We start from the raw sequence: 24,116 nt of genomic DNA on the forward strand, positions 1-24,116 counted from the left end.
ACTGGCACTTTAGATGCTTATACTTTTGACTGGTTCAAAGTCCTGCATCGAAATTCCTGCATTAAAGGATTATAACAAAAATAAGTTTATAATACTAGACCTCAAAAGCTTCTCAAATGCAGTTGTTTTTGTAATTGAGTTTTGAATCGTTTTAACAGTTCACAAACTTTTTTCTAAATTTTAATTTAAAAATATTCTGCTGAAAATTGTACTACACCCAGCTGCAAAATCATCATGAAAATGTTCAACACAACAATATTAAAGTGAAGGTACACTTTGTCATTTTGAGTTAGGTACAACATTTTCCTGACCCACTGCTATTAATCATTTCAAGTGTATGTTCACATGGCTGTTTTTGACAACCCACTTTCAGCTGTCACCAGCCTCCACAGAAAATAATAATAAACACTGACTACACCCACAAGGAGGTAACTTAGTTAGATGCAGACAGGTCTGAAAGTTCCAAGAACATAAAACTACACAGCCTTCCTGATTTTTGCCAAACATGTCACAATTTGACCCAAGAATAACATATAGTGTTGATTTTCAGGTGCAAATTTTATTGTGGATCATAACAAAGGTTTCAGGAAAAAGCACAGGAAAAAATCAGTGACGGGGTGTCTCTTATTTACACAGTACATAAAACGTATTTTGTGAAAGCTAACAACTCTGCAGCTGAAGGCAAGGCAGCTTAGTTTTGACTAACTAGTATTTTCAGATACACACTTCAAGCAAATTTTTCAAATCTTTATTGGGTATTCGTTTTTAATGAGTTTAATCTTGAGATTTAGAATCTAGTATTTAAATGATACTAACAGTTTCGCAGTGTGTAATACTAAACAGAAGAACTCTCTTATTATTTTAAATAAAAACAAGCACACAGAATATATCATCAAAATACAAAAGATTAGCCCTAGTAAATGTTTAATGACTCAAAATTTCTTTGGAAAATCTGGCTGCCGAGGTATGTATAATTTTGGTGCCACTATCTGCTTGTAACAGACTATTTTTCATGTGACACTTAAAATGAGTTTAAAATAATATTTTTTAAAAAGTTTCTACAAAGGATTTCTTCTGCCTTTAACAGCACATTAACTGTAAAGAGAAAACCCACACTAATTCTCATAGTAAAATGACAAAAGTCTGTTAGGCAACAGTGAAGAAAATCTTGCAAGAGTTCTCCAAGGCACTGTTCTTTTTTTGAGTGCTTGTCACACACAGAGACAATGCATGAAGACTCTTTTGATAGAACAAGAGTAACAAAGTTACTCTTAAAGCTAATATATAGTATATTAAATATAGTATGTATCTTTCTCTGTTAAGAAATACAACCTATCAGTTTTAGAAGCCATTCTGATTTGCAACATTGTATCTTGGCGTAAGGTGTTTGCTAAATCAGTCTGAAATACGAACTTAAAAAAATACTTTATGAAAACAAGTACAAACAAAGGTCAACCAAGTAACATTTATTTCAGTCAATGTAGTTTGCCTGAATACTGTAACCCTCTGTAAAACAGAACAGACCAAATGTTCTGTTGATGTCATGCCATTGATTTACATGGACATATGCCAACAAGCAATTTGGTCCAGAGTCAACAGAAGTAGATTAGGACCTTATCCAGCATTTGCTGGTCCACTTGTGTCCGAACTTTGTGGCTGCAAGGGCTGCTGTTTCCCCTATAACAGGTAGATATCTACAGACTATGAAATGACTAAAACTAGGTATTCTGCACTCACCGTTTTCAATAACAGACTTGAGTCCGTAACTCCCTCTGAACTATAGAGCAAACCAATTATGGGCTTGATACGTGTGTCTCAGGCAAAATTGTGCAAGGATTCCTTTGGCACCTTTACCTGGGGCCTATTCTTTATAGTGATTGGGAAAAAAAATCTGAAAGGAGCTGACCTTAAGATAGTAGGATTTAAAAGAACTATTTTGACAATCTCTTTTTGAGATACTACAAAAATCCCCAGCTCCTCTTTGAAAAAAACAATTACCTGTGGTTGACAATCTCCTGAGATCCACCAACAGGCAGAGGATGCCTGTCTCCAAACAGAGCTTGTCACACACAGCTGCTACAGCAAATGGATGGATTAGAAGTCACAGAAGCAGAGAGAACCTTGTTCGTTGGCAGTTTCATAATGCCCCAACGGCAGAAATGTCTACTGTCTTTTTGACCTTTGTGCCAGGCTAACACTCTGCCAGTCTTCTGTGGGCTCAACAGCCTTGGGCCTCCATGCAACAGAATACCACATAGAAGCACACTAGTTTGGTAGGTCAAACGCAGAGATTGTCATGAGATCTTAAGGCAGTGGCCTGGACTTAAGCCATCTGGCTTTAAGAACCAAGCCAAAGCATGAAAGAGAGCAGCCTCAAGATCAGAGGCTGCCTCTGTGGCCAGAGGAGAAATAGGCCTCTCCAGGTGACTGTTCAGATCTTACGTGGGCTAAATCCATTGATTTTGATATCACTTATAGTAATTATAAGATCAAGGTTGACCTGAAACTTAAGCAACTTCTATCCTAACAGAAACAGTGAGGCAAATTCTGCATTCAGCCGTACATTCACATATACTGTTGTGTATCAAGAATAAAAGCATCCTACGTCTCTGCAGAAACTGGCCCAGCTAGGATAACATTTCACTTCCCTGAAGAAAGCTGCTGGCCTACATTAAGTGTTGAAGAGCAAACTGTCTATAGTATTATTCTATATTTCTATAATATTCTATACCAAAGCAATAAATATTAGATATAATCTGTATATTATTTTTCATATTTATCTGATAGCTACTTAAATCTATACTATCAAAAATATAAGTAGTGACACACTCCTACATGGCAGCATAAACTACTGTTTGTGTGCATGTGTTAAAAGTATCACATAGGTTTATATTTAGATATGATGCTCTTGTTTTTATAGAAGATTTTAATTTATGTGAATTCCTACCATAGCAGAGATATTTGTGTTAAGGTTTGCATTTTGTTGAAATGTTATATGGTTCTGCAAAATTGCACTTTAGCACAAGAATTTCACCATTCTGCCTCAGCTTTATAGTTTTTAAAGATGGAAAACAGAGTTTGGCAGACTTCAGGATCTCCAGTAATGTCATACCCATATAGTATAGGAATATGTACTGTCAGGTCCAAGTAAAAACTCTTACTTGTCTTACTGTTTCTAACCTTTTTCCTTTACATGAATAACTCTCTTAAAGAAAGTGCATCCTGAAAACAAGGACAATCAAAATGTTTTGGCACTGCTGATGATATATGAAAAAGAATTTCAGCTGAGTATGATCTGCAGAAAACCCGTCACACAGATGTTAATGAACTATTACAATTACTGCGTCTAGGTTTGAAAATGAACAACTTACACGCCAAACATTAAAATAATCTGATACTGATGCTGGGATATACATAAGACGTTCTGTCTCACAACCTGCTTGGCAAATTCCTATTGTTTAAGCTTCTTCAAAAGACCAGTAATATAATAGACTAATGAAAACATATGCACATTTTCGCTGAGGTCAAAATGCCCAGTCATTTACCTCTGTAAAGGCCAATAATTGCTCTTTTCTGCACCCCCAAACTTTAGAAATTCAGTTAAAAATATAGAGGGATACAAACATTTTAATGAAGATATTTAGACTGTGTATAACAATATAGATATTGATTTCTGGGTTCAGTGAACATCCAGGTTTATTCTCCTTTGAATTAAATATTGATCTTTTTTTTGCAAAAGCTGGTATTTACTTCTCAGGAGAATAATTTCTATAGCCTCTCTCCCGGCAGAAGTCAGTATCAACTTATTATTTAACATCAGTTAGTTTTCATCAAAGACAGAATGTAATTACTTCTCTTCACTTTATATGAACATTGTACCAGAAAATTATACAGTAAAAATATGCAACTAAAAAGGAACCTTGAAATTTTGGAAAATATATGAACAAGGTCAAGAGCTGACAGCCTGCTTTTTCTTTCATCTATACCAGTTCAACCATAATCAGATGACTATTCAAAAGTCTCCTTCCCACACTAAATAGCCCAAATATTTCTAAATAATCCAGTAATTTCTGCCTAAGGCTTTTTCCCTTACTGCGTAACTCAGGAACCCAAGAATCTGTGGTTGAAGTAGAGCACTTCCTTTAGAAAGGTATCTAATACTAGCATCAAGACCTCTAGCAAACGATTAACTTACCCCTCAAATTATGCCAGTGTAGTTTCTGATGATTGACACTTGTGCCATGCATTCTCTATCAACTTCTTTATGGAAATATGATGTGCTTGGTATTAGTCTGATGAAAAAATCAGTTCCCATTTCTTGTGTGTCTTTGTTAAAACCAAAATGATCACAGTTTATACTTAGTCAAGAACAAAAGTATTCCTTTAGCTACATAAAATGATCAAAGAAGTTTACACTTTAACAGAGTCTTTGTAGATGGGAGTAGTTTTGACCTAAAAGCAGTGTTTTTGTACCTGAAAGGCTACAGGAATGTTTCTGGAAAATAAATCTTTTTTTTTTTTTTTTTTTTTTTTTTGTGTTGGATATTATGCAACAACATACATTCATCATAAGATCAACCAAAGGGACGGATTCTAAATCTCATTTAGTAATAAATCTAAACTTACAACCTGGTTATCCTGTGTGTCAATTACTAATAAGGAAAAGAGGCCATTCTCTTACTTTCTAATGCTATGCCAATGATACAAACATTATAAAGAAACTGCTTTATAAAGGTTTTCTTTCCTGAAATGCGTACTTTGCAGAAAAGATCTCTTCTTTGAACAAAATCAAGTGAACAATCTGCAAGTGTGCTTCTGCTGAATGCTCAATTATATATATTTAAAGCAGAGCATCACATTATAGTAAGTCTGAAGGAATGAGTAGCCACTTCAGTTTGTACCAATAAAATTCAAGCCTAACAGCACTGGAAACACAAATTAATCAGGTTAACTTTCTTATTAGCTGTGAACAATAGTATCTAACTCTCTCCTTGTGAATGTTTCTCACAAATAGAATGCAACTATCTTACCATGGATAAAAAAATACTCCTCTCCTTCCCAGATGACAAAAAAAAAATATGTAAAAAATATTACAACAGATACTAAAAAGAGAATCTTCCTATAATTGGCTTCAAAGACTGATGTGAATTAAAGCTAGTGTTTTTGGTTGTTTTTTCACTTACTACAGAACAGTGTGAAGACAAGATTACTGAGACACAGATTCTCCCACAAGATACCCAGATAGATCCCTCTCAACCTTTTTCTACATAATTTAGATGAGTTTTACACAGCCTTAGTTTTAAATCTACTATGAAAATACTAGCGCAAGAATAATCATTTAAAAATTTTTCAGATAAATAGTTTAGCTCCTTTTAGGATAAAGACGCACAGGAATATTGATGAAAAACATGCTAGTGATGATGCTTTCTTTGTTAACTCTGCTTTGTTGTCCCAAATCAATTCTTCACTCCACATTCCTGTATTTGGTAAACAAATTGTACAGTACTCTCAGTGTAGACTTCAAGTCACAATTTACAATATCTAGAAAAAAAGACAGGGAAAAACCTATTAGTAACTCCATATGCCCAATACATTTGCAGATAAAGTGTTCATTCTTCTCTCCCTTTCCTTGCTCAGATGCATATTCATAAGCATTACAATCACAAAGATAGTAAGAAGGAGTAAAAAATATAGAGGACAATTTTTAAAGTGACACTCAAGTTTTTCAATCACCTTTAGCTAACGATAAAAGTGACTGTTGATAGTGTAGTGACCAAGGCTTAGATGTCTACCGGAGACAAATTGTACCTAGGATTACATATATCTACAAAATTGAATCTTCAGTCAATTGTGGTTGAAAAATAATTGTTTTGAAAAATCAGCAGGCAGCAACCAGTCAAATTATTCTCATATGTAAGGATTGCAGGGCATGATCCATTCTGGGCTACAACTTCCTTTTTTAGGACTAATTTCATCAAGATACTTAGAGACAAAGTTAGGTTTTTCTAAAGGATCTAAAGAAGTGCAAGTGCCCTTGGGAGATACTTCTGAAAATGCTTTAAGTTAGCTGATGCATATGGCTGAATCAGTCCTTAGACACTCAATATCTGAAGTAAAGGATTTACATGAAACAAAAAGCTAATGAATACCTGCTGTTTCCAAGAGAAGTTATTAAGAAAGTCAGTATTATTTCACAAGAAATCTATAAAACAAACTGACATAAACTATCGCAGGAGTGCATGTTAGTGCTTCAAGGGATATTTGCACCATCTCAAATAGGGTCTTTGAATTGCCCATCAGAAAAGGCTTCATCTCTCTCTCAACTGTACAAGAACTTAATCTTTTATTTTGGTCCTTGGAACTGACCATGAAGGTGTAAAACAGACGGTGTTATCTTCAGAGCCTGCAAGTAAACCTAGTAAACTCTATAATTACTGAATAGTTTTGCCATTAGGTTTATCTACACTGATGTCTTCTCCTAGATTATGCTGAGGTTATGCTTTGAAGAACCAATCTAATTAAAACTATGCATGGCATGCCAAGGTATGCAAACTGTGAAGGGCTAAAGATATTAGTCATATGGCAAGCTGACATCCTTGGGCAATGTAAGCTCTTATAAAAATGTTTCCATAGGGGGAACAATGAAACCTAGATTTTAAGAATGAGACTATGCACAGTCATGAAATGAGCAGGTGGGCTTTGTGGCTCTTGATACATCAGATCAAAACCACTTGATGATAAAATGAAAACAAAATGCCAGAGCTACAGGAAGAGCATATTGCCCCACAACATCTTGCTATACCCTGCAATACTGCTTGTAAATGTCTAAAGGAGTTTCCTCTTTCTTGCCAGTAGCAAGTCACACAACTCCCTCATTTCCTAATAGATAATTTTGACAGCCTTTGCAAGGTTATCATAGGATTCCACTATGAAAACAGAATTCCACAGAAAGGGCTCAACTAAACAGAAGCACACTCCCAAAGAAATAATAGATATTTCCATTGCTATCTTGTGTTCAACTAATAGGTATAACATTTTACTGGCTGCAATTTTGAAAAAGAGGAACTTAAGTTTGGCTTTGATATACATGTTTCAAGAAGTTATTTGAAAAAGCTCAAACTGCAAATAAATTCATTATAGTCTCAGCAGATTAATGTTCTGGCCATTTTTAAAGTAAAAGGTCACAGAAAGCTTTTTAAAACCTTTTTAATTATATTGCAAATAATCAAAATAAACTGTTGAACTCATAAAAATCATAGTTTTCATATTTATTTAACCACATTCTTTTTTGCACTAAATATGTTTCTCATATTCTGAAGTACTTTTCACTATTTTTTTCCTCAAGAACCTCAGAGAAACAGCATAGGAATTTAAAGAATATTTAGCATACACATTTAGAGTAAGATCCTTTTCAATACTGTTCTGCTCACTGGAAATTTTAAGTACGGGCATTGTGCCCAATGTAACAACACATAAAACAGATGTGTTTTTCCATTCACATTGGGCAGGAAGTTTCATATTAAGCATTTCAATAATTGCACAAGAAATGTCTTATATATGCTGAAATATCCTTATGGCTTGATTTATACTGGAAAAGTTAGCTGTCCCCTAGAGCAATAAATACCTGAAAAATTAAATGGCATAAGAATTTTAAACCTCCATGGGGAATAAGGGATCACAGATACTCTCTGTTTTACTTGGATCCCTAGATTTCAGTACTTCCCCCTTCTCTCTTTGACTATTCCAAACATAAATGTTAGTGATACAGTCACCATTGATGTAGTGAAAACAGGGTTGTGGATAAGAGCTCAAGTCATTAGAAGAGGTGAAAAAGCAGGCTGGGCAGATCCAAATTAAAGACACAGGCAATGTAGGCTCAATCCTGAGACATGTGGTCATACCAGGCTTGGATTTCTCGTTTTTGTTTTGAAGTATACCTGGTGCTGTTGGTTTGGAAGCTGAGAGGGATGGAAAAGGAACAGAACAGCACAGACCCTGATTCAGTGATGTGTGGCTGAATCTCCAGAGAGCCCTTAGGACTAGGAGTAAAACTCTAAGCATTAGCTTATATGAACAACATATTTCCTCCAAGTCCTCAGGAACTGACAATCAAGTCACTACTATGGTAGGGCATATGGTAGGCCTGTGTGCATGGTACAAGTTCAATCTGCAATGGGTCTTAAAAACTCATATATATTGATTACTACAATGGGCAATCGGGATGTTCAGCTACTAATCCTATTGGGAAGAGTGCAGCAGAAGCTGCAAATTCAGCTCCTGTATGCTGAGAAGTGATAACTTCTCATGAGAGGAACCACAAGAGTGACCCAGCCATAACATGGTAAGTTATATTCCATGTTCAGTCAAACAAATCCTACCCTAGTTATTCAAGATAGCAAGCCTTGCAACATTTGAAGAAGCATATCAGCCTTCTAAAACACAGGGTACCTGAGCACTTCAAATATATGTTGCCTTTCTCTGTTGCACTGCCCTTTAATCTTCATTTTATTCTACCACAACCCTACAAGGTAAGACCTAGATTCACCTCAAATTTTAAGGAGACAGAAAAGAAGTAGAATTAGATACCTTCTGGTCTTGGCTTTGGTTTTTCCAACCCACCATCCTGCATTAGCTCAAATGCAAAGGATACATTAAGGACCTAGTAATATAATAAAGGTAGTCATTATTATCAAATACATATAATACAGTATACATTGTCAGAATAAGCTGTGTTTAAAGCTATACACCAGATACTTGAAAGTAGAATAAATAGGGCTTGATAAATAAATAGAAGATCTGATCCATGGAACCCAGACAAACCACTGTGGATTGTCTTTTTTATTTTTTGGTTGGTGAAAGTGGTTTTAGAAATACAGAATAAACTGAAAAATAACACATTAGTTAATATTTATCATAGACAAATTATTTAAAAACAAGAATAATCTGCCTCCTCCAAGTTTAAAAATTGAAACATGATGGCTCATGCAGTGCTCTTGTTTTGAACAGGCAGCTGAATTGTGTGGATAGCAACAGAGGTTAGGCTAATGGTTGATCTTAAAATGATACAGAGTATGCATATGGCTTCACACTTCCAAATAACATGAAACCTTTCAGAAGTCAAAATCTTGGATTCTGCGCTCAAAAAAATCTTTTTTTTTTCTGTCATCAATTCATGTGTATAATTGCTTATGCACTTACTGAACAGTAAGTCTGGCTCGATGACAGTATTACACAATGGCTGCCAAAATTAGTTAATACTTTCTAGACGCCCCATGATTAATATAATTTCCCCTTTATTCTGGATAACCATCAACACTGACATCTTAAAAATGCTTGGAAATGATTACCAGTACAGTCCCCCTTTGATTTTAGCTATTTACATAAAACTTATATGGAAAAGTATATGTTGTTCCTGTAGTGCTGGACATGTTTGTTTGTTTATTTGTTTTCAACAGAAAAATGAAATCCAATTACCTTTTGTTCAAAACTATCAGGAGTCAAGAAAAAGCTGTGCAGAGGAACAAAATAGCCTTCAAGGAGACCCATTAGCAGGACTAAATACACACCATCTGCAAACTGTAGAAAAGACATTTCTCAGTATACTGAATAAACATCACTTTGCTTTGCTTAATGAACAAAATACGTATCATCTAATGCAGAACAGTCAACAAACTACCAGTATAAACAGTTTACACTGCAACAAAAAGATCTCTGCTAACCCTGCATACCTTTTATTTAGTTATTACATTGTTTTGTGCCCTCACCAAAACTGACCTTATGCTAAAATATACATGCAGAATAAAGTTGCTGGTAGACAGGTGGTTAATGGGTCTGATCTACACTCTTGCTTTCTTTTATATTCTGTTTGCTTAGTTTTGCAGAATCAGAACACACCTTTCCAGGCATCAAATAGCATGAATTCTCTGAGGTGAGAAAAGCAGAATGAAGGTGCAGTCTCACAACCACACAGAAATTCAGTATGTTGAAGAAAATAAGCAAACAAAGAACAATGTTCTCCCATGTTCTGCAAGCTTGTATGAATCTAATTTTCAGCATATGCAATTACACATGGAAGATAACTAATTGCTGTGATGCATGCTCAGTTCAAGCTAAAAAATAGCAACATCCATGGATATTTTGTAAACAGTATCTCACTCTTATTACTATGGCATCAGGTCTATTAGGACACAGAGAAATCCTTACAATCCAACTCTGCTTATCCATTTTTTTAGGTTATCTGAAGAATCTCCCTGAAGTAACTCATACTCTCTCTACCAGTGGAAATAAAATCCATCTCTCATCTTAGTGAATGCTGTTTTGCATGAATGAGTCAGGAGTTTCTAGGTACATTTGAATATGTTTTTTCCAAAAGTAAACAATGCAATAAGCAGGTAGAGTGAACACCTTTCTGAAAGCCCCTGCACATTCCTTCCATCTAATTCTTAATTTTACCTTTGAAAAATCTCTTTAAATTGGACAGATAGCTGTTCAAATAAATCCAAGTTTCTTAATAATATGAATAAAGAAATAAAATAAAGCCTGTGTTGAAGACTTTTTTTTTTTGATAGTGCAGATACCATCCTTTTAGTCTGATCTTGTAATTTTCTTATAATTACTGATGCATTTATTTACATGGGGACATATTAATACAGTAGGGCTTAAGTTATTTCTTTTAGGTTCTTTCCAGCAAATTTAGCATCTGAGAACAAGAAAGACTGTACCAAATTATTTTTGTGGTGCAATCAAGCCTGCAGCCAAGCTGTACAGCTACCTATACACTTGAGTAGTTTTAGTCTCATGAATTTATCTCTGAATAGTCATTGCAATCCCATGAGATTACTAACTTCTGTAAAGGTAGGCAAGAAACAAATGTTCAACTTGCAATTGGACCTAACCAAGTGCTGAGTTCTTTCCTGAGCAAAACTGGCACAAGTTCTTCTTACAACACTTAGCAGTATAAAAAAGTAGCATCTGTTAATTATGCTAATGGAAGTATAAAACTGTTTTAGAGAAATGCAGCTGTCCTTATGATTTCCCTGCTTAACAGGTGAGGTTTTCTTCTTATGAACTTATTTAGAATTGAAGGGTTTCCAGTTGAAATAACAACTTAGAAGTTGTATTCAGTAGTATTTTCATGAAATCTCTGCATAAAGGTGAGGGCATAAAGTGTAACACAGTGCAATAATCTCTCCCCTTTAATAAAAGGCTATAAAATCCTACCTGGGTCTCCAGTTCAGTGACCTCCAAATTCAATTTATTGAGATGCTTGTTTACAAATGTGATGAGAGTCTGAAACATGAAAACAAGTTAGTCAAGGCCTACTTAGTAGGATAGCAGTTCCATGGAGTATGAACTCCAGTCAGGAGGGAACCTGCACAAGCAAAGAGGCTGCAATACAGTTTTTTAAAACTGAAATGTGATATTAAAAAAAATCAGAATTTTCAAGAAGGAAGAGCAGAGATATAATAAATGTGATGCAAATAAATAAAAATCATATTGTTAAAAAAATAATTCCTCTTCAAAAGTGCTTACAGCAGACAGCAGAGAACTAGGTAGTTGGACTCCACTCAAATCTGACAGCAGCCAAAATACTCAAGGTCAGACCCCTGGTAGTTGTAAACTGCATAGCTCTTCGGAATCAGTAAACTAAATCTACCAGTTGAGTTCTACTCAGCGTACACTATATGAGAATGTCTTTATGATGGAAACTTAGACAATTATATCTTGTGGTGTTTCAAAGTTAAGTTCATGTTGCTAAACATAATAAAAAGTAACATTATAATCATAGGTAAGGTATTTTCATTTTCAGCATAGAGCTTAATTGTGCTTAAATGTATGCAAACTATATCACATTATATATTCTACATACACTACATATATCCACACACATAAATATGCACACACAAAGCATGCAGATGTGCATGGACATGCACACACTACATATTTTAGAAATAAAACCCTTCTAACCTTTTTCACAACATTGAGCTTGTCTGGAGCATGGTCAAATAAAGTGTCAAATGCATCGCGTTCTGAAAAATATTTAGAGATGTTAATATACTGAGCCGTAGTTGTCTGACTGCATAATAAATACTTATTAAAGAGCAAAATTATTGAAGATAGAGTCAGTAAAAGCTTTCAATATAGTCTTTGTATACCAAGTACTATATATTTTGCACATTTCTCTCTTCCTATAAGCTGTTATTGACTGTCTACTATTTGCAGAAAGCATCATTTTCCAGTAGGATCTGGAATAGCTAATAACCCTGTTTCTCAAAAATTAACAAAGGCAAGTTTCTTTATGCAGAAAACCTTAAACAGCCAGAAACAAGCAAATAATTTTCTGCAGAAGACCATGAGTTTGCATTTAGAGTCACTACATCTAGAGAGGAAAATTTTCCCTGTGGGCCACAAGATGCATATAATGATGAGCTGACTGCATTTGTCGTTAGCTATACTGTATTATTAACCACCTCAAGCAAGCTTTTGATTTCACAACTGTAATATGACCTTTGGGTAGATGGTTTGGGGCCATTTCGATATGCACTTTAGGACATATCAGCAGGACAGCTGGCCAGGTGACCTAGAGTAGGACCACTACAGTAGTACTAATTCCATCTTCTAGAGAGAGAAAAAAAAAAGAAGAGAGAGAGAGAGAGTGAGCAAGCCTGATTCTTTTCTGAGCAATTTCCATTTGGACAGTCTCCTGAGTGATACAGGATGACTCCATAAAAAGCTACATTCATATTTGTCAATAAAGTTGCTAGAGAAGATCCAAAGGTATTTGTAGAAGACAGATGTTACACAAAGCAAGACTCTGCTCAGGGATAGCAGGGGAAAAGGTGTCATGCATGCAGTATTTTAAATCAGCTGTAAGACAGGTATTACAATGAAATAATTAGCAAACGCTAAATTCTTGGTGGGATTCTGTCTAAGTTCCTCCAACAACTGTTTTCTGTTGGCCAGGCATTTAGCCAGGCTCAGCACTACAATAAGAAGTACCAGGCACGGGAACTTGAATTGAATTCAGACCTGCTGAATAATGATCCAAACTCAATATGGTGTAAGCAGGTAATGTATTAAAGAGTGGCAAAAAGTTCACCATGTGGTTTATGATAAGACAGCATTTTGTATTATGTTGGGAACTTGTGACCCATTAATACTATTACAGTAATGTTCTGGAGGTTAAACCACAAAGCAAGCACCTGCAAGTTAACATGTGCTGAAAAGCACTGAAATGCTTTTTAGAGATGGCAAGACTGGTTTTGATGAATTTCTCTCTTTGTTAAGCACCACAAGAGTCTGCAATACACACACACACACACACACGTATATAGATATGTGTGTGTGCGTGTGTGTATGTATGTGTGTATTTTACATATTTATACATATAAATATAAACACAGACACAATGTGTGCATGTGTGCGCATTTTTTATATATATATATATATATTTTATTATTATTTTTATATATATCTATATCTACATACACACACACACACGCATACACCCCCCCCACACACACACTGTATTTATGTATATGCCAGGACAAACAGAAATCATCTATTTCTTTGCAGTTTGGTCAAAGTGTCTACCCATACCAGAGCTAACATATACTTTGGCTGCCTGAAGAAAAAGATAATAATCAAATGAACTTACCATGCCTTCCTGATAACGCCCTATGAAATAAAAAAGCAAAACATAGTTAGATATAATTCACTTACATACATTGTGCTGCTGAAGAAAACAGCCTATGTGGCCAGATCTTTGGCTTGGTGAAGATTGGACTAGATCCATAGAATTAAGAGAACATTCATCAAGCTGCTCTAACTGAGAATCTGAATCGGTCTTGAGTCAGTCAGCATAATATCTCTTGGCTTCACTAAAGTCTCATGGTGAGATCAGACCTTTTGGTTTTCCTACTGCTGAACCAAATCAACACACCTTGCCTGTGTGAAAAAGGCTTTTGCATGTTTATTTTATGAAAACCTTTTCCCTTTTCCTTACAGATGCAGTCACCACATCAACTCCAACACAATCCCAGCCAAAACAATGCTTGGACTAGGCTCTGAAGAACTGCAGTGTTTTGCTTCGCTTGATACCTCATACAAGTGTTATATATAAATAAATCTGTAAAGATTAATAAGAAGTCAGCCATTTGGACTCTCTCCTTTCTATTAAAACCTGGGATATTCCACTATGGCTTTCTGTTGGCTTTGAATAACTTTTCCCTTATAAATTGTCCAGAGGGATGGTATGTACAAGGCTTACTACTGTCACTTTACATCTTCAAAGTCCAAGTAGCTTGGGCTTTGTGTTATATTGTATTATTTGTATTATATTCCTTTCTGAAATAATCTAGTTGTTCTTTATCAAACAAATATCATTATATATTTTTACTGTCCTCTTGTTTATCCCGGTCTCCTGCTTTTAGTTCCCCAGATCTGTATTTCCTCACTCCTTTTTATTTTTAGAAGCATGTTTGCACCTCTTGCAAAGGCTAAAATATAATCACTGGCTGATGCAGCATCTTCCCTGGAACCCCAATACCAAAATATAAGTATCAGCAAATGGTTGAATTTCTGAGATGCATCTGTGTTCAATTACTGAACTGCTGGCAAGAGTGGTCTTGACATACTCAGTGTTACCAGTTATTTCTTCTTGAATTTGTCGAGACTGGAGGATTCCTTCTCTTTTCTGGAAAAAATAAAAAGTGACATTTTTCTCAGTAAAGTTTAATGCTTTGAGGACTGCAAAATTTGATTTGTGATCTACACATGTAATCTGATAAGAAACCTGCAAAATAAGAACTTCCTTTCAAACTTACTGTAATACATTATTTCAAATTGCAAACATTTCAGAAAACACTATTGTACAATAACAAGAAACTTCAAACTCCACCTGTACAAGGAAGTATTTCTTTCTATTGTTCTTAACTGACTTTTGTATCAAAGACCCCAATTCAGCAAGACATTTAAAACACCTCAACACATGTGTAAGTATTCTAGTAGAGGAATGTCTTGGTGAGTTGAACCAAGCCTTATATTTCCATGAACAGCAAGGCAAATGGTGCCAAGGCTTCATCTTTGGCAAATTCTCCGTGTCCTCACCCCTGGCTAGCTGTTCTTTCTGCCCTGTTTACACAATTTTCTTGCCTCAGCAATTTTTTTTACTGACTTCCCTCCAAATAAAGGGATAAATTGGTTGTAAAGGAAAACCAAAATGGAAGATAATCCCTTCACAGCCTGATCCAGACCCCACCCATGTTGGTGGTAATATATCCATTGACACTAATTGATACTTTCGATACAAGAAGCATCTAGCATGTGAAGGTTAGTGGCCTGTGTCCAGCAGCAGTACACAAAATGGCAGCAGCCAACTCAAATGGTAACCATTTGAATCAGCTGGAAAAGGAAGGAGCTGAAGCACTTAATATTGCTTCCAGCCTGCTGATCACAGCCATCTGCTGGTGGTGTACAGACTGCACATACGCTCTGCTTCTCTGTGTGTTGTCTCTGTTAATTCTGTTCACTCAAATTAGTGAAATTTCGCAATACAGAGAGAAAAGTCAGGCAAATGCTGACAACTGCATGTAAAGTCTAGACATTAGGCAATTATTCAAGATTCTTCACTCTTTATCATACAAGAAAATGAGAAAAATAAATTTATGCTTAGACTTGCTTTCTACATGGAAAAGAGAAAAAGAAAATAACCTTTTGGAAAAGTCCTTCATGTAAACATTTTTTTTTCTATAAAAAGGGAGGTGAGGGACCAGCTGGCTCCTTCCTCAGCAACTAGGCACATGAACTGAGGCTTCTGTATTTTCCTGCCTTAGAGAAGACAACACCTTCCCCCCAGCAGAGGCAGTCCTGTGTTTAAAGGTGCATGATGGGCTGCAACATGGCCTGGCTTAACCTATTACTTCCATACTATGTCAATGAAATACATGAGGATCAAACTTACTTTCTATAGGAAAGCCATATGGCACCTTCTGGGTCACTTCAGACTGGCAAACTGCCCTTTCAGCTGAATGATAATCTGTGTGGGGGGGTCCTCTACATCTGTTAAAAGCCTATTACTGAGTATCTTGCATATTGTTAAATACGCATTCAGGGAAGAGCTTTGAACACCATAAAGACAGTGTAGAATCCAGAGTTACATGCTAGAAGAGGGAGAGGCTGTTTCAGCACAGTGGCAGCAGACCCCCTTTCCTTCACACACCTTTAAAGCTTAATGAAAAACTGCATCATTTAATACTATCTTCATCTCCACCTTGTGCAGGCAACAATATGCATTTGCTCTTAGAGTTGCAATCTAGTTCATGCTAACTCAAGTTAAAATTACACTCTGTTTTTCCCCCCTTTGCTCCAGGCTGAAAGGAAACTTTTATTGTCTCCTGATGATGAGTCTGACATGGTGATGATGCACTGTGGAGAAAAAGCCCTGTCCCTCTACTTCTCTAGAGAGGATTAGCACTATAGCAGTGGCAACTGTTCCTCTCAGTGCAACAATCTGCTGATACGGCAGAAGAAAAAAGGCTTCTAATACTCTGCCTTCCCTCTGCAAACAAGCAATGTGGCCTAAAACATTCTCTAGTGTTGTTAAAGAGCAAGTATTTCACTTCTGGATAATCAGTTACTACCAATGGGAATTCTGCACATCAATCCTGCTGTCACTAACAGAAAAAGACAAGACATCAAGCCCTAGGTTTATGCTTGGCATCTGATCATCATCATTAATGGAATTTCCACATTGCCCAAATAGCACATTCATCCACTGGACACGTATTTGATCAGCACGTATCACGAGTGACTTTTTTTATGCTTTTGACTTGTAACAAGAACGGTGAAAAAGCCCCAGTGACAACCAGCAGAGAATGGATGTCAAAAACACTAGCCTAAGTACTTTCTCCATGCAGGCTACTTCTTATATATCCTTTGCACTCATAAAAACTCTCTATCTCAAAATTGACCTCACCACTGATGTCACTTGTTTTAATGTCACTTGAAGTTTGTTTTAAATTAGATAGAGAATGACACAATATTCCCCTAAATCCAAAGTGTTAGTAAGGAGGGAAAGACTTTCCAGAGATGTTCCTTAAAAATAACAAGTGGCTATAAGTGAAATAACAAATCATAAATATAAGCACCTAATATTCTAAGATCACTGAGAAATGAGGCATGAAACAAAAGATTTCCCTTTAAAAAGAAACCCTGGACACTCATTCCAGTGTCCAAGAAGACTATATTTGGATTGGCTTGCCACTGTTACCCCCTAGCTGAAAGAGTCCATTAAAGGTAATGCAAGGTCTTCCTAATAATTTTTCATTTTCATTTTGTGACTGCCCCTAGACCAAAATGATACACCTGAAAGCTGGGTAATGTATCTGGAAATGGAAAGTGCATTGGCAGTTTTCTACAATAGGAGCCAGCTGCTGAAATTTCCACACAAAGTCCCACTCACAAAAAAATCCCTTCCACGGACTGAATGGGTATGTATTGTTGCGATCCATTTAGTCTGGTAGATCATGTTTTATAATTGCTCAGCAAGACGAAAAGCAGAAGCATTCTGGAACTTCAAAGAACAAATACACTTCTCATAGACTCAAAAAAAAAAAAAAAAAAAATCTCCCAGAATCCTGGAGGCAGCACTATTCGAAACTATTTCAGACCTTCCTAGAACTTTCAGAGAGACAGTGTGCCCAGTGCTCTCAGATAAAGCTTTGGAGGTACAGCTTTTTTCTGTTCCCATTCATTTCCTAGCTTTCCTTTACAGTAGTTAGTGCACCCAAGAAACACTGTTCTAGTGCTAAAATATGCTAAAGTCATCCCGGCTGCTCTGCAAATGCACAAGAATTATTATGCCCTCTCACCCCCAGCTCTAGCACACAAGCAAATTATTATTTAACCATTTGTGCGTGGTACAAAAAAATAAAAAAAACGAGGCAAAATGATGGCAAGATCCAGCTCTCCACAAAAGCTCTCATTGGTTTCAGTAGAAATGATCAAATAGAGCCCAGGCTTTGCTCAAAGTTATTTATTCTGTCAGTATGGAAAGAAAGCAAAGTCATATAACAAAATAACCACAAAGGTACAAGTATCACAATTTTTCCAAATCAACTTATAACCCAGACTTCATATGACTCTCATGGTTAACTGCTTTTGTACAAAAAAAGCCTAAAGAAACATAAGCTTTCATAAAAAAACATGCTGGTTACCTGTTGGGCATGAAATATGCTTCAGAAATACCTTTGCTTCTGTTTCAATAAACTATAGCCAGCCAACATGGCAACCCACACATTTTATGTGTTTCTAAACCTAACAAAATTATGAAATGTATTAAGGTAGTCTTCTTGTACTTTGCTCTTTGAGTTCTCTCTCCTTACTATTCTTTCTATCTTTATCAAATCATATACAGGAGAACTTAAAATCAGATACCACATAGTCTATAGGTTTCCCGAGACATGATCTTATTTCACAGATTGTATCAGGCAGGGTTTGGAACATCAGGCTTGCAAGCTTAAAGAGTAAATTACGGTTTGGTTCTGCTGATTATTGATTAAAACTTTCATGGAGTTCAAAGAGTACATGAGTAATATAGAACTAGTCCCACAGGATATGAAAGATGGATTAAAAAAACCTCTATAAAATAAAACTAAGATTTTTCTAAAATACAATTATAGTAAGAATACTGGCCCCCATCCTCACTTAATGGGAATCAGCATAGCCTTGGAGTTCCACTGACTGGCTTTCATCAAGGATCTGAGCCTGCAGGGCGAAATCTTCTGTAACATTACTTGTGTTTTATTCTGGTGTAACCGCTTTCTCGGCAATACACTGGCGTCTGAGCTATAGCTGTGTAGCTAAGAGGCAAAATGGTGAGCCAGATTCTCCCACTACTTATTGTTTTTAAATTGGTTTATCTTTACTGACTTGGGTGGATTTGCTCTTGAACTACATTAGCCTATTAAACAAGAAGAGAATTATGTCCATTGACTTCAATGGGAATTTTGTCTGGACATAGGGAGAGACAGCAGAAAACAAAATGGGATTTTTTTTTTAATGTAGGCTTTTCTTTTCTTTTTGCTTAGCTTCTTTTCCCAAAGATGCCCTGACTGCTGTACTCTTGACTTCTGAGGCTGATTCTGGTATAACTTTGAGAAAAAAAGTGTGTGATGAATATATTTACAATATCCAAAAGAAACTGCTTGGAAATTATTTTCGTCTGAAGCCTTAGACAAATTAAGTGCAGATTTGCTGAGGTTCTTTTCATTCTATGTGAACAAACCTACCAAGTGTAATTTGAGAGTCAATACACTGAGTATCAGGCTTCAGTGATATATCTAGGAAACAGAGACTTTTCTCCCACAGCAAATTACCTAATCCTAAATTTCTCTGATATGAATGCTGTAAAGCAGTGATTAGTTTCTGAGATCTGTCCCACAGATTTTCAATCATATACAACCTGAGTAATAGCTCTTAGTACCAGATACTTCAGGGCTGCTTCGGTTAAAAGACAAAAATAGACAAGAAAATACAGAGAGTTGCAGTGTGAAAAATAAAGGAGGAGTTAGTTATAGTGTGAAAAATGGAGACAGAGTTAGTTGGAGAGAAAGAAATTGAATTAAATGGGAAGATGACAAACAAGACAAAGCAAACAAATCCAACTGAAAGAAAAACAATAAACAGAATAATGTGCAGAGTTTGGATGGATGAGACTCTAATAAGGAGACTGACTGGCAAAAAAATGTAGTTGATGGGATTTTTGCAAGCTTATGAGAAAGCTAACACTGTAATCAGACTAAATTAGCATGCATAAGGCTGAAAAGGAACATTTAGTCACCTAACATGAATCTGAATGTAATAAACAGTGACAATTCATCAGTGCCAAGAACAATTTGAATCTTCGCACAAGTAAGACCACTGTCAAAAATAGGAAAAATAATAATTCTAGAGATCATACTGTCTGATAAATAAATATATTCCAACAACAACAACAACACTTCATATATTTTTAATGTTAGAATCTGGCCACTTCTCTATCAAAGAAAGATATTCGGAGCCACAGTTCAAACCAGGAAAGCACACTGCCTTTTTCTAGCTGAAGCATTGTCAGCAGACAAGACATACACGTGTGTTTCTTGTCAGTCAAAAGAATACACATGCATGCATGAGCAAACACAAACTCTGCCAGGAGCTGCTTAACACCTCTCTTACCTGCACAACAACCACCTGAATGGACACATGATCTGGGAGTCTGATTGGAGCTCGAAAATACTGTGATAATGCAACCAGAAGATGAAGTATTGCTACGAGACTTTTGGCATGAACAGCTGAAATAGATATTAAAAGCACAAGTTACATATTGCAAAATAACTAGGGCAAATATTTTTGCTTTTCAGGATGCAGGGGGTTACAGAACTCTTATCCTCTTGCTGCCTGAGCCAGAGGGAATTTTTAAGGCTCTTCTTCTTTATGTGTCTCCTCCTGTTCAGCAGGTCATGTGAATGCAGCTCATCGAATAATATGCGTCAGTACCACAGTGTTAGTTTTTGCAACATGACTGAATGCCTTAGATTTGTGTAGATGGAAATCTAAACCTAATCCAAACGCCAGATTTCATGTACAGCAGCTTAAAGTGCTGTCTATGCAGTCTCCTTGCTGTTCCTTTATCCCCTTTACTTCAATAAAGATTTATAGACTATCAGAAAGATATTTTCGTATTCATAACATGCGCTTACTCATTTTTAAGTGTCACAGTGTCTGCAGGATGATAAATGAGCCTATTTTGGCAGAAATCCTAAGCAATAACTTACTAAACTCAATGACTCAAACATTCCTCATGAAGTTGCTCTTGTTATTGAAGCTTTTTCACAGCAGGTTTCATATGGGTAGTTAACACTAACACGACTTGCAAGATATCAAAAGCCATTCTGTGGGAAATCTTCAATCAAGTATTAAACCACTGGCACAAAAGTGAATCTTATTTCTGATTTTTAGTACTTCCTTTCTTCTTCATCATCATTTTTCTTCATTTATAGACTCTCCAGAAGAAGCTTTCTGAAAAAATGTTTGACAGCTACAGTATGGTTCACTTACGGTTTTTTGCACACAAAGTAACCAATAACTATCTTACTTAACTGGTAAAGCAGCAACAGATTTACTAAAATATCCTTTTTCTTCGTTTTCCAGTCTAAGTCTCAACTATGCAGTGGAGATTTCTCCACCTACCCACCCTCATAAAATGCAGCATTGCTTGCAAATTCTGCTGGGGAGTCAGGGATGAGGTGCTTTAGCAGGACACTACAAAGATATTTGTCTGCCTAGCATTGATGTGTCCCACAGCTGGCTCCAGCTGCTGCTGTTCTTTAGCTTTAGCTAAATTTTAGCTCTCAAGCACATGTAAAACATTAAATTAAAACTGGAAGTTAAATTGCCAGGCCCCTCCAAACACCCTGCATCCAGCTGCATAAAAGAGAATAGAAAAAAAAATGAGGGGAGATTGGAAAGAGAAGGGAACAGGAAACTCAATGGGACCACCAGAAGGGGAAAGTCAGCCATGCCTAAAGTTCACTCTCTGTTCCTGGAGCTATTTCTCTCCCTTTCACAGATTCGTTGTGAATGGAACATCTGATACAAAACAGTGAAGGTAAGACAGGTAGAGGAGACAGGGAATAACTGTTGTATTCTGGTTGAAGTATTCACCAGTGTCAAACGATTCTGAAGAAGATTGAAGAGGCTGATTTTCTAAAAGGGTTGATAACCTACTTCCTGCAACACATTTCCACTAAAATAACTCCTGCTGTGCTACTGATGGCCTTGCTATGTAGATATTGCTATGTTCATTGTTAATATAGTAAAACAGGAAGGGTGAAGTCCTGACCTTGATGAGAATTTTGTAATCAAAATTAGTAGTTCAGATTTCATCCTAAACAATCAGAAGTATCATTCATGTATGCGCTGCACATCTTATACAAAAGAGGAGTCTCTGGACCTTTCCTTCAGCCCACCTATTACATTTATGCAGGTACTTGCTCCTTTCAGAAAACCAATTTAGCAACAGAAAACAATCTAGTATGCACACAGACTTAAGAACAGAAATATATTTTGGTAGTCCCTGAAAAGGCAGTGGTTTACTCAAATTGGAGGTCAAGCAGCAATAGAGGAAGTGAACTGTGTAGCATCCGTTCTCCCGTTCCTTTTACCTCCCTCTACTGTAGAGCAGCTCCCACCATAAACACAAGCTTTCAGTCTCCCCTTGGCATCAGGTATTTAAGAATTACAGACAGTACCTGTAAGCTTTTGGCTATCAACAAATGAAAACAGCATAGAAAACATGCAACTTACAGTCAACATTCCACTTGATGCTTCTTGGCGGGAGTTTAAGGGTTTCATTGATCTTTTCAAGAACTGTCTGTAACTTCTGTTTCTGAGCAATTTCAGACTGAGTAACTTCAGCAACATTCAGCTTCTCACTTTCAAGCTTCTCTGAGTGATAATAGAAGACAAAATGCAGCCAGTTTACTCCATGAGAAACACGAAGACATTCCACGCACCCAGACATATATTCAGGAGATATTAGACATTCTAATTTTAAAATTATCTGGTCTGTCAGCATTTCCTTCCAGAGCCACTTTCTCCTGCACTTCTGAACTCCTAAAGCTACAGTCCACATTTTCCCTTTATTTCACCATTGCCAGGGGAAAGGCAAAGGATTAATGAAAGCCATGCTACTGGCTGGTAAAGATGTATTGCAACTCTCTTCAGGGAACACTGAACTAGAAGGTAAGGCTCATTATTTCTTTTACTACTGGATAAAGTGTTTTCTCCATGTTGGTGGCCTGTACAGTAGACTATCAAACCTGAAAGAGACTTTAGGATTTGTTTCACCAGTTCCACTCTCACTGTTTCTCCCTCAGTCTCCAGAGACATACAGATTCTTCCTGGCCCACTTGTGATAAAAATGAAGCGAGAGCACATTTATATAAGTGAAAGACACACCTAATAAATGCAAATAAGTATTTTTGGAGGTTTGAAAACAGCTAAAACCTTCCACATTTTTTTCTATGAAACAATAGCCCTTGTCTGCACTCAAAACTTGCAACAGATTTTAAAATATTTTATGAATTAGTTTATTAAAAATGGATACAGATTGCTGGGCTGCACCTAGGGAAAAATAACCCTAGGCACCAGGACAAGCTGGGGGCCGACCTGCTGGAAAACAGCTCTGCAGAGAAGGACCTGGGAGTGCTGGTGGATGAAAAGTTGACCATGAGGCAGCAATGTGCCCTTGTGGCCAAGAACGCTAATGGTATCCTGGGGTGCATTGGGAACAGTGTTGCCAGCAGGCAGAGGGAGGTGATCCTGCCCCTCTACTCAGCCCTGGGGAGGCCTCATCTCGAGTACTGTGTCCAGTTCTGGGCTTCCCAGTACAAGAGAGACAAGGAGCTACTGCAGAGAGTCCAGCGTAGGGCTACGAGGATGATCAGAGGGCTGGAGCACCTGCCCTATGAGGACCAGCTGTGAGAGCTGGGCCTGTTTAGGCTGGGGAAGAGAAGACTGAAGGGGGGATCTTATCAATGTGTTTAAGTACCTGAAGGGAGGGTGTCAAGGGGACGGGGACAAACTCTTTCCAGTTGTCCCATGCGACACGACAAGAGGCAGTGGGCAGAAATTGAAGCACAGGAAGTTCTACCTGAATGTGAGGGGGAATTTCTTCACTGTGAGAGTGACGGAGCCCTGGAACAGGTTGCCCAGAGAGGTTGTGGAGTCTCCTTCTCTGGAGATCTTCAAGGCCCGCCTGGATGCAACCCTGTCTAACATGCTCTAGGTGACCCTGCAGAGCAGAGAGGTTGGACTAGATGATCTCCAGAGGTCCCTTCCAACCTTACTGATTCTACGTTTCTATCAAATATGGCTTACCTTGTTTTACTTAGATTTAAGCAAAATCAGTAAAAGTGGTGTGAACTGTGTCTATACAGTAGACTGTAATGGTTTAGACATATCAATCAAAAGTAAACGACTTTGTTAAACTATTGAGAGTGTGAGCATGAACTACGTTTCAATTAACTGAAGATAGATTAAGATGTACAAAATGAAAATGGGTAACCCATTTCAAC

At 36.9% G+C, this 24,116-nt stretch overlaps 1 protein-coding gene across 1 annotated transcript in view; it reads right to left on the reverse strand.

Moving 5' to 3' along the window:
- Window positions 1-539: 539 nt before the first annotated feature.
- Window positions 540-24,116, reverse strand: part of PARVA (parvin alpha) — a 71,146-nt gene continuing 47,569 nt past the window's right edge. Inside the window, exons 5-13 of the mRNA XM_062576227.1 lie at window positions 22,345-22,485; window positions 20,215-20,330; window positions 14,637-14,695; window positions 13,658-13,677; window positions 11,968-12,029; window positions 11,221-11,289; window positions 9,475-9,576; window positions 8,587-8,659; window positions 540-5,541 (exon numbers count right to left, since the gene is read on the reverse strand). Of these exons, the coding sequence (XP_062432211.1) occupies window positions 5,465-5,541; window positions 8,587-8,659; window positions 9,475-9,576; window positions 11,221-11,289; window positions 11,968-12,029; window positions 13,658-13,677; window positions 14,637-14,695; window positions 20,215-20,330; window positions 22,345-22,485 (719 nt within the window). The 3' untranslated portion in view covers window positions 540-5,464. The remainder of the gene's footprint in view (window positions 5,542-8,586; window positions 8,660-9,474; window positions 9,577-11,220; window positions 11,290-11,967; window positions 12,030-13,657; window positions 13,678-14,636; window positions 14,696-20,214; window positions 20,331-22,344; window positions 22,486-24,116) is intronic.

Source organism: Rhea pennata, chromosome 5 (genome assembly GCF_028389875.1).
Source record: "Rhea pennata isolate bPtePen1 chromosome 5, bPtePen1.pri, whole genome shotgun sequence".
Taxonomy (NCBI): Eukaryota; Metazoa; Chordata; class Aves; order Rheiformes; family Rheidae; genus Rhea; species Rhea pennata.